The sequence below is a fragment of the Lynx rufus genome, unplaced genomic scaffold (genome assembly GCF_022079265.1).
Source record: "Lynx rufus isolate CCGP_SWC_20201006 ecotype Redwood Valley unplaced genomic scaffold, mLynRuf1.p SCAF_4, whole genome shotgun sequence".
Taxonomy (NCBI): Eukaryota; Metazoa; Chordata; class Mammalia; order Carnivora; family Felidae; genus Lynx; species Lynx rufus.
This window is the reverse complement of record NW_025814856.1, coordinates 120239887-120254619: the sequence shown is the minus strand read 5'-3', so window position 1 is coordinate 120254619 and position 14733 is coordinate 120239887. Positions and strand designations below refer to the sequence as shown.

The following is a 14733-nucleotide window of genomic DNA, read 5'->3' as shown; positions in this document are numbered from 1 at the left end:
CTCAAAAATCAACCTTACTTGTATACGGAAACTTCAGAAGTTCTGGTAAGAGGCTGAGTGGCGAACCTATAGACTATCATTTTATTATTACTCTTTAAACTGCGCATGTGGATTATGTGCACCCATTTGTGTATGTGTATGTTCCACAATTTGAAAAAAATGTCACAAATCCATAAAAATGTTTACATAAGTGTATTTTAATGAGATGTATTCTTATAATTTTTGAGAGGAAAGGAAGCCTTTCTTATGTATATTCCTCATCCCTTCTGTGATTGGCTCCGTTAGTGAGTAGGCAAGGAGCCTAGTTCAAATGCTCTTTTCTACACTAAAAAGAAAATAAATAATTACAAGGTATTCTGATAAGTTTATTTTTTCTTTATTTATTTTGAGGGAGAGACAGAGCACCAGCAGGGGAGGAGCAGAGAGGGGGAGACACAGAATCTGAAGCAGGCTCCAGGCTCTGAGCTGTCAGCACAGAGCCCGACATGGGGCTCGAACTCACGAACCATGAGATCATGACCTGAGTCGAAGTCGGATGTCCAGCCGACTGAGCCACCCAGGCGCCCCCTGATAAGTTTTTTTTTAAGTTTATTTATTTATTTTGAGAGAGAGGGGGAGAGAGAGAATCCCAAGCAGGCTACGCACTGTCAGCGCAGAGCCCAATGGGGGGCTCAAACTTACAAATCGTGAGATCATGACCTGAGGCGAAATCAAGAGTTGGATGCTTAACTGACTGAGCCACCCAGGTGCCCCTCTGACAGATTTTTAATAACTGACTTTTAGAGAGGAAAAAATCCCTGATTGGTAATATTTGCCAATTTCCATGGTGTAAATACTCCCAGTATGGACAGTTTCAAGCTACCAACATGATGTCATTGAACAGAGTTGGGAAGAGGTGTATGGGAGCACCATTATCGTTAGAAGGAAATTATAGCAGACAGGATATTAATGTAAATGACCCCAACGACATAGATAATAGTAAAACGGAATAAAATAATTAAGAACTGATAGGCTTTGTGTATTACCTTTTAAAAATATACTTGTTTAATTATAAGCTCATATAATTTAATTTTTAATAATGGGGATGTTTCACAGCTGGCTCACAAGAATCCCTGAACGTTTAATGATCAGCTCTCACGAGCTGATGAGCTGTATGAGCCCACAATAGCACACAACTTCTACAAGGTTAGAACAGTTCCCATTGCAAAGCAGAAAGAATTCAAGGAGGTGGACACGGCCAGCTTCCCCACATCACAGCTTGGTGAGGTTACAAATCCGGGGCCCCCAGGAGCCAAGGAGCCCCACACAGCAGAACGTGGCTGACAGGGAGGGGTGAAGCCTTCTATTCTCCCAGCCACCTCACTTCCAACATGGAACCCCCCAGAGGGATTCCCTCTGCATTTCCCCAAGCCCCAAGCTCTGGTTCCATAAGCCCTTGCAGCTTTGAAGGCCGAGGCTCTGAAGCAAAAACCAGAAAGCTCAGGGTTCTTTGATATGCCCATAGCAGCCTGGCAGAGTAGGAGCATTTGATTCAGCGCTGAGGCTGAATTTCTCTGCTGCCAGCTCTCTGCCCCTCGCCAGCAAAGTGACCTTAAACAGGCCGCGACACCTCCGTTCCCAGGTAATGTGAAAAATGAGGGGGTTAGACTAGGCGATCTGTCTTTTCTAGGTTTCTTCCAGCTCGAAGACCCCCATGTTGGCAGCTATTACTGAAGGCTTCAGAAAAGGTGAAAAACCCAGCACGTCAAAACCCATTGAGAAAAACTCACCAGACCACAGGGTGGTATGACTTCCCAAGTTGGAATTCCCTGTCAGCAATGGGAATACAGGGGGACATTTCTAAGACGGCCCACAGAAAGGTCTGGGCTGTGATCCTTCAAGGACGCTTGTCAGAGTGCAGCTGCCTTCAAAGGTGGGGAGTGGATTTGTCTGGCTTTCTGGTCAAAGCCAATGAGTCTTTAGCCCCTGACTGTATTCACGGCCTTCCTCTGCCGTATCAGGTTCTTTATGAACTCGTCTCCCTGAGTGATTCCTTGCCGTTGGGAATCTGCCCATCTTTTGACAAGCGGCCATCTTGGTGGAACGTTGCTTTAACACCTTAGGGTTTCATAGGTCTCAAAAAATAGGTGATGTCGTGGTTGATAAGAGAGAGGAGCAGTGCAATATTGCCAGTGAGAAACTGGTGAGTCGTAACCAATGCTCCCAAGGCGTTTGTACACCCGTGTGCGCGTGTGTGTCGCCACCGGGAATAAACCCTGCAGCTGTGTATCTTAATATGGCAGGGTTGCCGGAATTTATGAGTATAGCTGCAAGCAAGTTCACAACCACCAATCCAAGGAGGGAGGGAGAAGAAGGTTGGCAGAAGTGCTTTATGGGTTTCATGTTTAATGCTTTTAACATGATGTCTCGTTCTCACTTCTAGAAAGCACTTAGCAGGTATAAGCCGAAAATAGATTGCTGTCCATAGCTGACCAAACTCACGTGGGGGTGAAGGTGGGGGGGTATGTGTGCACCTTGTTGTGGTTTTTTATGGTTGTTGTTTCATGCCTGAGCTGTAGGAGAATATTGTACAATAAAAAGCATGAGCTATTGATACTACTTAACTGGGGTGAGAGAAGACACCGAGAAGCCCGTCGCCTCCCTCCCTTCCTCTCTCCCTCCTCTCTCCCTCCCTCTTTTGACAAGAGTTTTCGTCTAACGCCGTATGTGCACTCCCTGGGCTGATTCCCCATCAGCCCAGCCACAGCCCGTTCTATACGTCAGGCACAAACACAAAAAGCTCACACCTACGAACGTGCAACGCATCCGCAAGAAACTTGGGAGTTAGGTAAGATAGACCGAATATGTAGCTAAAACCGTATCACAGTAGCTTCTGTGTTTTGAGCCACTTCCTGTATGACAGGCACTCCTAAAGTCAGCACTGTCCTGTCCGCTAGTGGGTGATTTTCTCCCGTGATGAACGCTCAGACTCTCAAGACGACCGGAAGCCGGAGTGGGCACTGGGTCTCTTCAGAGGAACAGCGGGCAGGGCCACAGCTTGCCAGCAGGACAGCATCGGGCCTTCTGTGGAGTCCTCGCTGGCACACAGTGGTCTGTACAGAGGCAGGGAGTCAGGATGCCCTGCGGGCAAGGGTGGGGGCTGCCCTGGCAGAAGAGGAGCCAAAAGTCCCATAACCCTCCACGGGCATACTCCTCAGTTCCCCGCCGGAATGGTCTAGATACAAGATCACCGCACGCAGGAAGCCCGAGCTGTGGCTTCCTGTCACGAATGAATAAATGGTTTCTCACTCCTCCCAGTCGAGAAGCAATTTACCAGTCAGGGGTCAGTGTGATCACAGGGAGTGCTTGCCTCCTAGCATAGTTGGCCTACCATCTGAGCTAACCAAAGATCAGTCTCCTGCAGAAAAGGAAGAGATGTGTCTTAACCCTCTGCCGATGGTCCTTAGTCCCATTTTACGGAGAATAAAGCTGAGGTTTAGAGAGGTTTATCAACCTCGCCTCAAGTCACATAGAAAGTAACACATGCAGGGGCGCCTGGGTGGCTCAGTCGGTTAAGCGGCCGACTTCAGCCAGGTCACGATCTCGCGGTCCGTGAGTTCGAACCCCACGTCGGGCTCTGTGCTGACAGCTCAGAGCCTGGAGCGTGCTTCCGATTCTGTGTCTCCCTCTCTCTCTGCCCCTCCCCCGTTCATGCTCTGTCTCTCTCTGTCTCAAAAATAAATAAAACCTTAAAAAAAAAAATTAAAAAAAAAAAAAAAAAAGAAAGTAACACATGCAGCCTGGCTCCAAGTCCCATGCTCCTACCTAAGGTGCAAGATGTACATTTTACCTTCTACTCCATAGAGTCTCTCCATAGAGTCTACTTCAAAAAGTCTCTTTTCTTTTTACCATTTAAAAAACTGACCTGAAATCCCTACATGGAGAACAATTGGTCTTTCTAGAGGAAGCAGCATGTCCGTCCCGTGGTTGTGCCCGCTCCCAGGCATACCGTGAACCCCCATTCGAGAAGCTTGGTGCTGTGCCACTTAGTAATTCTACTTAGAATAATAGAGGAAAGCACTTGTTCTTTTTCCTTATTTTGAGTAGTTGCCATATTTTGAGAGTCCGTATTTTGACTAGAGGTTTCTGAGGGGGGTGGGGAAGCAGTTTTAAGAACAATAGAGCCAACTTTGGCATCTGAAAGTAAATGAGTACGGATACCAGGCACAAACAATTCTGTTTTGCATTGTCCTTCATTTCTTTTTAAACCATTGCCATGTTGTAGCACAAAACCAAAGAGCTCAAGGCAAAGCATTTAGCTTTATTACCGTTCAGATTGTCATAAATATCTGGTTTAGTATATATCTTTATTGTATTGCAGAGGCCGTTCAAGAAATGAGCCATGCATGTTCCAAATACAAAAGTAGACATTGTAAGACGTTGTAACAATACTGTAATATTGTTTCATTGAGTGTTTAAAGCTTTTTAACCAGGCATGGGGACTATCTGTTGACTTCCAAAACTCCCTAGTGTAATGAAGGCAGATACTAAGAAATTTTGTAGACAGAATGTGAAATGTGTTGGGTAATTAACACTGTGTTTAAGTGCAATGGAATGAATTAATGATGAATTGTATTAAAATGGAACGTAATGATGGGGGTGGGGTACAGGGAGGACTTGAGAGGCATGGTTAGGTCCTCTTGGCCAAGGCAGCGGGCATAGGTGCCTATTTTATTGCCTAAAAGCTTTCATGCGTTCTACGCACTAGGCTTTCTGCCGCAATTTTATTTTATTTTATTATATTTTTTTAATTTTTTAACGTTTATTTATTTTTGAGACAGAGAGAGACAGAGCATGAACGAGGGAGGGTCAGAAAGAGGGAGACACAGAATCTGAAACAGGCTCCAGGCTCTGAGCTGTCAGCACAGAGCCCGACGCGGGGCTCGAACTCACGTCTGCGAGATCATGACCTGAGCTGAAGTCGGCCACTTACCGGACTGAGCCACCCAGGCGCCCCTCTGCCACAATTTTAAAAAATGCAGTTGACAAAGCCCCACCTGCGGGTAATACAAAAAAAAGTTTGCTGGCACCTGGCTGGCTCAGTCAGTAGAGTATGCAACTCTTAATCTCAGGGTCATGAGTTCAAGACCCACATTGGGCATGGAGCCTATACTTAAAAAAAAAATGTACAATCCAAAAAATAGTTTGTTCTTTAAGCGACAGATACCATTTCGTAGATTGTTTTGAATCTCGTATTACATGAACTTATGAAATGTTATACAGTGAGAAAAGAACGAAGTTTGAATATTACTAACGTAATAGAGAGGGGTTGAAGGGATAACTTTGACGTTTCCAAAGTGAAATGATCAGGAAAAGTCACCTTTCCCTTTATGAGTAATAAAATCACAATACAAACAGGTCTTCAGCTGTGATCTTCCTCCTTGTACTGCTCTCTTCCCTTCTTCGTGAATCTGCTTGGGCAGATTTACTCACTCTGTTGACTGAGATTGACTTGGTGGTGTGCTGGCAGCGATCTGTGGGGACGGGTGTCCTTTCCTTTCAGCTAACGGTTAGGGAGACAAGACCTTCCGTCTGCCAAGACAACTTTCAAACCCCAAATAACAGTATGAGGAACTGGAGTAAGACCAAAAAAAAGAATCCATTTTCAGGGGGTCATAGATGGGAGGTGGCAGTGAAGTGCCATGAACAGTAAATTCTACCAATCTACAGATGAAGGAAGCCCTTTCCCCCTGGGAAGGTTGGGGAACTGTGAGAATGGGTGGGCTTTCTATGAGTTGAAAGACAAGAGAGGACCTTCCAAGAGAGAGGAAGTCTTGCCACCAAAGGCACTGCCCTGAGTACAGACATAGTCTGTGTGTACACGTTTCCCACAAGGAGGGTTTGCCTCAGGAAGAAACGGGGCCCCCCTGTGAGGAACCTGAAGACGCTGAGCTAGAGATCATTCCGTCGTGTAGGAGAAGGGAATCTGTCGTGAGTCTCTGAGATTCGAGACCTATGAATGGGCCCCTTTCCCAGGGTGGGGCATCTGTCCAACTCCGGGTAACCGTCCTCATTCCTCACACTCCATAAATGGTCCTGGCTACTCACCCTCCATTGTTGCTTCAGATTCATGACAGATGCTGCCCGCCGAGAGCAGGAGTCCCTGAAGAAGAAGATTCAGCCGAAGCTCTCGCTGACCTTGTCCAGCTCGGTGTCTCGAGGGAATGTGTCCACTCCACCACGCCACAGCAGTGGAAGCCTTACCCCTCCTGTGACCCCGCCCATCACCCCCTCCTCTTCGTTCCGCAGCAGCACCCCAACGGGTGAGTGGCTTGGCCCTGCCATCTTGGGGGCGGGGTTGGAGTTACTGGGGAAGAGCATGTGGAGTGTGTGCGTGCGCATTGAGGTCTGATGTGCTGGGGGGGCGGGAGGGGGCCGGGGACAGATGATGATTCAGAGCCACCCCCGTCTTTGACCCTTTACTGGTCTCCGTGGAGTTTGTTGATTTAGTCTTCTGTTTATCGCTGAAGAAATATTTATGAATTACTGGGAGTATGTAGGTGATAATGGTTCTATAGATACGTTTTCAAGCCTTTACCATTTGCGACGTATGAGGTGACACAGTGTCTTGGATTGGCTTCGGTCAGGTGGAAGAGTAAATGAGACAAGATGGCCATACGTTGATTACTGTTGGCATCGGCTGATGACTACCCAGGGGTTCGTTATACGATTCTCCCTATTTTTGCTTATTTTAAACATTTTCCATAATAAATGTAAAAAAACAAAACCAATCAGAGTGCCTTGTACGTGCCAGACACTGGGCTATAAGTAGCGAGCTAAAGGAGACCTCATCCGCGTCCTGAAGGCAGTTGGGCCCTAGTGGGAGATGTGGGCGTTGTAGGCGGTGAGGAAACACACTCTTGTCTTCCCCTCCCAAATGTAGAAGCAACTGGAAAAGTAGAACAGGCACCCAAGGAGAGATCAAAATCCACTTCATTAGTGAATAAAGCTAAATCGCAGGATGGAATTTGGACCCGTGACCACCGGGCTTCTGAGTGTGTCTTCCCTGACTTTAACTTCTTTCCCAGACTGCCCTTCTGCCTGGAGGCGGGACAGACCAGAGGGCGTCCTGGGATCGCCATGCGATATATTTCCCTCCTCCTTCTCCACAGTGGGAGTTTAGGCAGGCGTTAAATAAATGGAACATTGTAACCATGACATAACCATGACATAACCATGACATAACCATGACATAACCATGAGTGCTATATAGAACTCAGTGATAGGAGGGCACCCAGACAGAAATGGAGAAAACGCTTCCCCTGAAAGATAAATAGGACTCAAGTGGAACGTCCAGCCAGGGAACAACCTTCTACAGAAGTTCTATGAGGAGGAGCCTGGCAGGTCCCAGGTACTGAAATAGGCCCGCTGACCAGTGTGGGATGAGGCCGGGGCTTTGGACAGGAGCCAGGGCACCATGGGTTGATCCTAAGAGCAAAGAGAAGCCACCTGGAATCACACCGTCATCTCTGTAGCATCACCCCCTTGACTGTGGGTAAAAATGTTTATTTTCTCTCACAGTTTGTGGATTTCTCTTTCGGCGATCTCCCAGCAAGGGAGGGGACTACAGTGCTATTTCTCAAAGTGTGTTTCAGAATATTGACTTTCACGAAATAGTAGGGGGAAGAAAGGCATTTCCTAACAAGATGGGGGAAGTTGATGGGTTAAACCAAAGCAGACTGATTTCTTTAATGTGGGGCTTTAATATATATTGTTCTTCTCCAAGGGAAAGATTTAGTAAGTTTCCCAAGCTTAGTTGACTCTGGTCATGGGACCTCCTTTGTAAGGGCAGTTTTGGGGCGCTCATGGCTAACAGATACGCTGTGTCCTGTCAGGATTAAGCATTTCGAAGTTAGGGCATTTGAGGCGGACCCATCAGAGTTCCCACCTGTACGTCTCCCTTTACAGATCACTAATAATACCCATTATATAGGTATGTGTGTGTTAAATGTGAGAGCCTACGTATACACCCGGCATCCAATAAATGTTCATCTCTGTGGTCTGGAGTTTTCAACTCGTTGCTTCAGGAACAGAGTCAGGGTCACTCATATGTGTTGGGTACTTGCCCATTTCTTTAATAAGCCACCCTATTTCCGTTCTTTAGATAAGCCACCATATTTTATTCTGTGAAGATTTACTTGCCAGGATCTTTGTGTAAATCTAAGAAATGCTATGAGAGCGTAGTGTAATTCTGCGATCCTCTTTTTTGGGTGTTTCTATGAATATTTATTCATTTATAACATGAATTATGGGGGCAGTTTTATACCGGAGAGTGTTTTATACCTGACTTCATGTGGACTGATTCGTGGCCAACAGCAGATAACCATGACTGCCCCAATTAGTAACCAGTGCCGTAGGACCCCATGAAAATAGGCAGTTTAAAAGTGAGAGTTTATTATTGTTCATGTAAGAATGTTTGGAAGAAATGGAATCATTTCCTTTCCTTCAGACATAAAGAAATCTTTCTGACAGCTTGCCTATTTTAACAATTTCCCACTGAGAGAATTAATTTATGTCGTGGTAAAGACGTGTACTGTTCAGTCTGTCACAATCACTGGTAACTTATTTGCTGCTTGAAGAACATTCCGTGTAAACATCAAAAATTAGGGGAAATGGTTGCTTAAACCCCTACCCTGTACAGTTTTGAATGTGTACATTTTTCAACGTTTGAAATGTTATTTTACCTGTAGTTAGAGAGATCAGCTTGTGTTGCCTGACTAATGTGGTTTCGTTCACTTTCATGGCCAAGTTATAAATAATATTCCAAGTTTCTGCCTCCTAAATTCACTCTTCCAAGTTCCATATACATTCAAGGTGTATACCAGGTCCAGGAGTAATAATCCCCTTGTAGAAAAATCTCACTTATAAAATATTCTTTTAACTATACCGTCTTGACTGAATTAGAGCTGAGCTTCATCCTACAGTTTCAAGTATTTCTCCGGTGCTCTTGGACCTAATATTTATTTTGCAGTTTCTAAATCCTAGGAAAATTTTCTTTCCTCATCTTTTTCATTTTCTCTCTGTTTTGTTTTCTTTAAATATAGATGCATATTATGAAAAAGAAAGTATTCAGTTAAGGAAAGGTTAGAATGGTTTAAATCACGGGTGTAGCAAACCTTTTCTGTAAAGGACCAGATAGTAAATATTTCCTGCTTTGTAGGCCACGGGGTCTCTGTTTCAGTTACTCAGTTCTGCCATTGAGCTAGAGAACTCCATAAATGAATGGACATGGTGTGTTCCTTTAAAACTGAACGTTTCTGTAAAACCTTCTTTATTAAAAAAAACAGATTTGGCCCACGGGTCATAGTTTGCCAATCTCTGGTTTAAATCATAAAGATATATAATTTAAAGATCAACTTAATTAAATTCCCTGCAAATAAAGTGTCAACAGAATTCATACTGTCATAGAAGAACATCTAGAGTATGGTCACTAAGGGGGAAAGACAACTAACATTTATAGAGTGTTGACTGTATTATATGCTTACTATATACTTTATGCATGAGGTTGTTTTTTTTACTGTTTATTTCTGAGAGAGACAGAGCACGAGTGGGGGAGGGGCAGAGAGAGAGGGAGCCATCAGCACAGAGCCCGATGCAGGCTTAAACCCACAAACAGTGAAATCATGATCATGACCTGAGTCGAAGTCAGATGCTTAACCGACTGAGCCACTCAGGCAGCCCTATGAATGAGGTTTTTAATCCCAACACCACCTCTATTGAGACAACATTATTCCCATATACAGATTAAACACATAGACGCATGATAAGGTTAACTTCGCAAAGCCCCATGTCTGTCTATTCAAAAAAAAGGTGGTCTTTCCAGTGTACTAGCACTTTCCATATTAAGACCTTTTAGAGAACTCTTATTAGACCTTCAGCCATCTAGCTGCCCCAGTTACCAACCTGACAGCTCCAAAACCAAAATACAACAGAGTGTTAAGATAACTGTAATTACGGCTCACCTTCATCCACAGAACTTCCACTGTACCATTCAAACAACATGTCACAACTGGAGAACTGGCCAGTTTAGTTCAGCCAGGGTTTTCTTGAAGGATGAGTCGGAGCTGATTCCAGAGAGCCAATTGTTCCATGTTCAGGGGGCAAACCAGTTGGTAGAAGGACGATCTTGAAATTGGCCATGGTGGGAGTATTTACACCGATCAAATCGGCAAATGCTACCTATCAAGACCCTCCCACCCCACCCACCACCTGTTTACGTGTTATACCAATGGTTTATCCTTTCGGTAGTTATCAGGTTAATCATACTTCGTGTAGGAGGGATCATGGTCCTAATTGTGTCCGTGAATAAACCTAAAGCAAACATCAGTCACCAATAAATAATGGCCGTTTCAAACAATGGACTGCTCGGCAGTCATTCACAGCAGTGTTGTGGGGGACTGTGTAATGACAAGGAAAGGTTTTCACATTATTGGATTACAAAACCATATGTGCATGGTCCCAATTTTATTTTTTTACTCCAAAAAAAACTTAACTGTGGTTACCTTAATATGACAGGAAAATGGGTGGTATTTTCTTCTTTCTTTTTTTTTTTTTTTTCCTATTTACTAAGTTGAGTCCGTTTTACTTTTATAACTAAAACAACTATTCAGTGCATATAACCGGAAGATCTGGACAGAATTACGGATGGCTCCTTCCCCCCCTAAAAAAGAGTTTAGTGAATTTTCTTTTCTTCAAATTAATTTAATTATCTTTTCTGGGAGAAGGAGTGAGATCATCCCCTAGAAAAGGCCTGGGTTGGCTTTTGCAGATTGTATTGGTTATATCAGTGTCTATAGATTCGTTAAGAAAGTAATTTCTCCCCTCCCCAGCACCCCCATATTTACCCACTGAATCTCCTTTTTTTTTTAATTGAAATTGTTTTTTTTTTTTAATGTGTATTTATTTTTGAGAGAGAGAGACAGATCATGAGCAGGTAAGGGGCAGAGAGAGAGGGAGACACAGAATCTGAAGCAGACTCCAGGCTCTGAGCTGTCAGCACAGAACCCGACGTGGGGCTTGAACTCATGAACCGTGAGATCATGACCAATTGAGCCACCCAGGCACCCCTCCCACTGAATCTCTTAAAACAGTGATTCTCCATCAGGCTGAAATCAAAATCACTTGGAAGATTTTTATTTATTATTATTATTATTATTATTATTATTATTATTTTAATCTTAAATAAACTCTACACTACACATGGGGCTCAAACTCACTACCCCAAGATCAAGGGTCACATTATTCTACCCACTGAGCCAGCGAAGTGCCCCAACCTCAAGGATTTTTAAACCACTTTTTGCCTGGGCTCCATCCCTGAAACTCTGATTCAGTTGGTGGGTGCAGCTTGGACACTGGGCATTTTTAAAAGCTCTCCCAAACTAGATAATTCTAACCTATAGCCCAAGTTGGGAAACTACTTTTTTTTTTTTTAACTTGTTTTATTTTTTTATTTTTTAAAATTTACATCCAAATTAGTTAGCATATAGTGCAACAATGATTTCAGGAGTAGATTCCTTAATGCCCCTTGCCCATTTAGCCCATCCCCCCCCCCACAATGCCTCCAGCAACCCTCTGTTTGTTCTCCATATTTAAGAGTCTCTTATGTTTTGTCCCTCTCCCTGTTTTTATATTATTTTTGTTTCCCTTCCCTTATGTTCATTTGTGTTGTCTCTTAAAATCCTCATATGAGTGAAGTCATATGATTTTTGTCTTTCTCTGACTGACTCATTTCACTTAGCATAATACCCTCCAGTTCCATCCACGTAGTTGCAAATGGCAAGATTTCATTCTTTGTGATTGCTGAGTAATACTCCACTGTATATACGTACCACTTCTTCATCCATTCATCCATCGATGGACATTCGGGCTCTTTCCCTACTTTGGCCATTGTCCATAGTGCTGCTATAAACATGGGGGTGCATGTGTCCCTTCGAAACAGCACACCTGTATCCCGTGGATAAATACCTAGGAGTGCAATTGCTTGGTCGTAGGGTAGTTCTATTTTTAGTTTTTTGAGGAACCTCCATACTGTTTTCCACAGTGGCTGCACCAGCCTGCATTCCCAGGGAAACTACTTTTTAAAATGTGATCTGTCTAGTTGTCAGCTGCGTGTTTTCTCGCTTGGGTTAACATATTTCCACCTTGCCTGGAGAAAGGTTACTGTAGTCTACTTGATAGAACTCCAGAGATGGGTCCAATGGGACTGAACAGATGCTCGCTTATGTCTTAATGGAGGGAGAAGCCACAGAACGAGTTGGCTGGATTTCTGGTTATAATAGCATTGCATAGTCTCTCCTGGAAAATATTTGTATATATATTTTGGCCCACTCAGGAAAGGGGAGCCAGAATGCAAATATTAAACCAGTGAAAGGTGCCCATGGAAATTAAACCCATTTTTTTTTTTTGTTTTCTTGTTTAGGCTCCCTAAAATGACTGTGAAGTCACAGATTATGTGTATTAATGCCTAATTTGAGTTTTTATGTTGTGTTATTTCACTTTATATTCCTGTGTCTCCTGCTGTATGGCCTTACAGTAGATCCTTAACATTCCTTTGTGGCTTTTGCAATAAGTTATTCAAACTATGAGATTTTTAAACTTCCGGGAGTTACTGATACACAACAGATCTTTTAAGAAAGTACTAATTTTTCTCTAAGGATGGGAATTACAACATAGACTTGTACAACTAATAAAATTTTGCTTGACATTTAGAAACTACTTAAATGGAGCTGAGGTGGGGGCGCCTCGCTGTTCAGTCAGTGGAGCATGGGATTCTTGGTCTCTGGGTTGTAAGTTCGAGCCTCAAGTTGGGTGTGGAGATTCCTTAAAAATAAAATCTTGAAAAAAAATAAATAAATGGCTTCGAGGTAACTCTCCCCACGCCTGCCGTTTTGGGAAGACAAAGTAAACTGAAGTAGGCTTAAGAGAGACAGAAAACCTCTGAGATGACTAAGGTGAGGTCTAAACTAACATACCTCCCCCTGCCCATCCAAGGAAGAGGATGAAATAGAAAGAAAAACCTCAAAGAAAGAAATCTATTCTGCTTAATGGTGGAAAATGAGAAAAGCAACGCGAAATATTTCAGCATGACTGAACTTCGTGGCCTATTTATGGATTCCTGAAGCCACATGAGTGGCTTTTTCTCATAGACAGGCTCTGCCCTAAAGAGTTGAATATCTAGACAGTGCCTAAGAAACATTGCCCCAAATCTTCCTATTAAGAAAATGGCCTTGGGGCACCTGGGTGGCTCAGTCGGTTAAGCCTCTGACTTCAGCTCAGGTCATGATCTCACGGTTCATGAGTTCGAGCCCCACATCAGGCTCTGTGCTGACAGCTCAGAGTCTGGGGCCTGCTTCAGATTCTGTGTCTGCCTCTGTCTCTCTGCCCCTCCCCCACCCACACGCTGTCTCTCTCTCTCTCTCTCTCTCTCTCCTTCCAAAATAAATGAACCTTAAAAAAATTTAAAAAAAAAGAAAGAAAGAAAATGGCCTCGATTCACATTTCCCTTTCATATACAAGTGCTGTCTTGTTGCTGGAGAATGACAAGATGTTGCCGTATTATCTGGCTTGCATTATGTTCAGGGTCACTAACACACCCTTTCCTGGCCCATGGCTGCTTTGCTTGTTTGTTTATATACTACTTTGGTCTAATTGTTCTTTCATCTTCTTTTCTGATTGACTTGTAAAACCTTTATCCTGCTTCCTGAGGGTCATGGCCCAATCTTACGCTAATTCTGCTTCCCTTCCCTTGTTTTGAATCTCCTCTTGCCCTTCAAAGTGTTGGAAGAGTAAGGATGGCAACAATGAAGAAGTATTTCATTATTCTTCTAGAACTCCACAGCTCAATAAGAAACGTTCCTAAACAAAACTCTTTCTTGACTGGAAGAAAGCCATCAAATCAATGGTGATCTGTAATAATAATAATGGGTTATATCTTTATAGCATTTTATGGTGCACAAAAGCATTCATATTCACCATGATTAAGGGCCAATTTAAGGACAAAAGAAATTCACCCCAATTTAAGGACAAATTCCTTATAAGGAATAAAGGAATTATTCCTTAAAGGAATAAGGACAAATTCACCCCAATTTAAGGACAAAAGAAATTGAGCCTCACTTCAGTGATAACTTGCCCAAGTTCAAGTGGGGTTCCCAAATGGCATAGCCACTGTTTTCCATGGCACTAGGATTGGGCATCTTTTCTTTCTTTTATTTTTTTTTCTTTAATGTTTATTTTTGAGACAGAAAGCAAGTGGGGGAGAGAGAGAGCAGGACAGAGGATCCGAAGCGGGCTTCACGCTGTCAGAGAGCCCAAAGTGGGGCTCAAAGTCACGAACCACGAGGTCATGACCTCAGCCGAAGTCAGACGCCTAACCAACTGAGCCACCCAGGCACCCCGTGGATTGGGCATCTTTTCATTTGACATAATTTACTAAGTATCTGGTTTTTTATAAGTGCTGTGCCAGGCATTGTGGATACAGAAAAGCATACGCCATAGCCCTAGTGGATTAGAACTTCCATCTTTTAGTAGAAGCCAGTTGTACACATGCAGGACGGACACATAATGAACATGACTTAACCGCAGATGCCCTAAATTCTCAGGAGTGACCAAGACAAGAGAGAAACATGGCGTCAGTCCCTCTGTGCTGTTTTAGCACAGTTCTGAGCTGTGTAGTCACACCCACAAAATGTCTTAGAT

At 43.6% G+C, this 14733-nt stretch overlaps 1 protein-coding gene across 2 annotated transcripts in view; it reads left to right on the top strand.

The window, feature by feature from the left end:
• Positions 1-14733, top strand: part of JAZF1 (JAZF zinc finger 1) — a 344718-nt gene that overhangs the window by 288104 nt on the left and 41881 nt on the right. For both annotated transcript variants that reach the window (XM_047097097.1, XM_047097098.1), the window contains one exon: positions 6106-6302. In XM_047097097.1, the coding sequence (XP_046953053.1) occupies positions 6106-6302 (197 nt within the window). The remainder of the gene's footprint in view (positions 1-6105; positions 6303-14733) is intronic.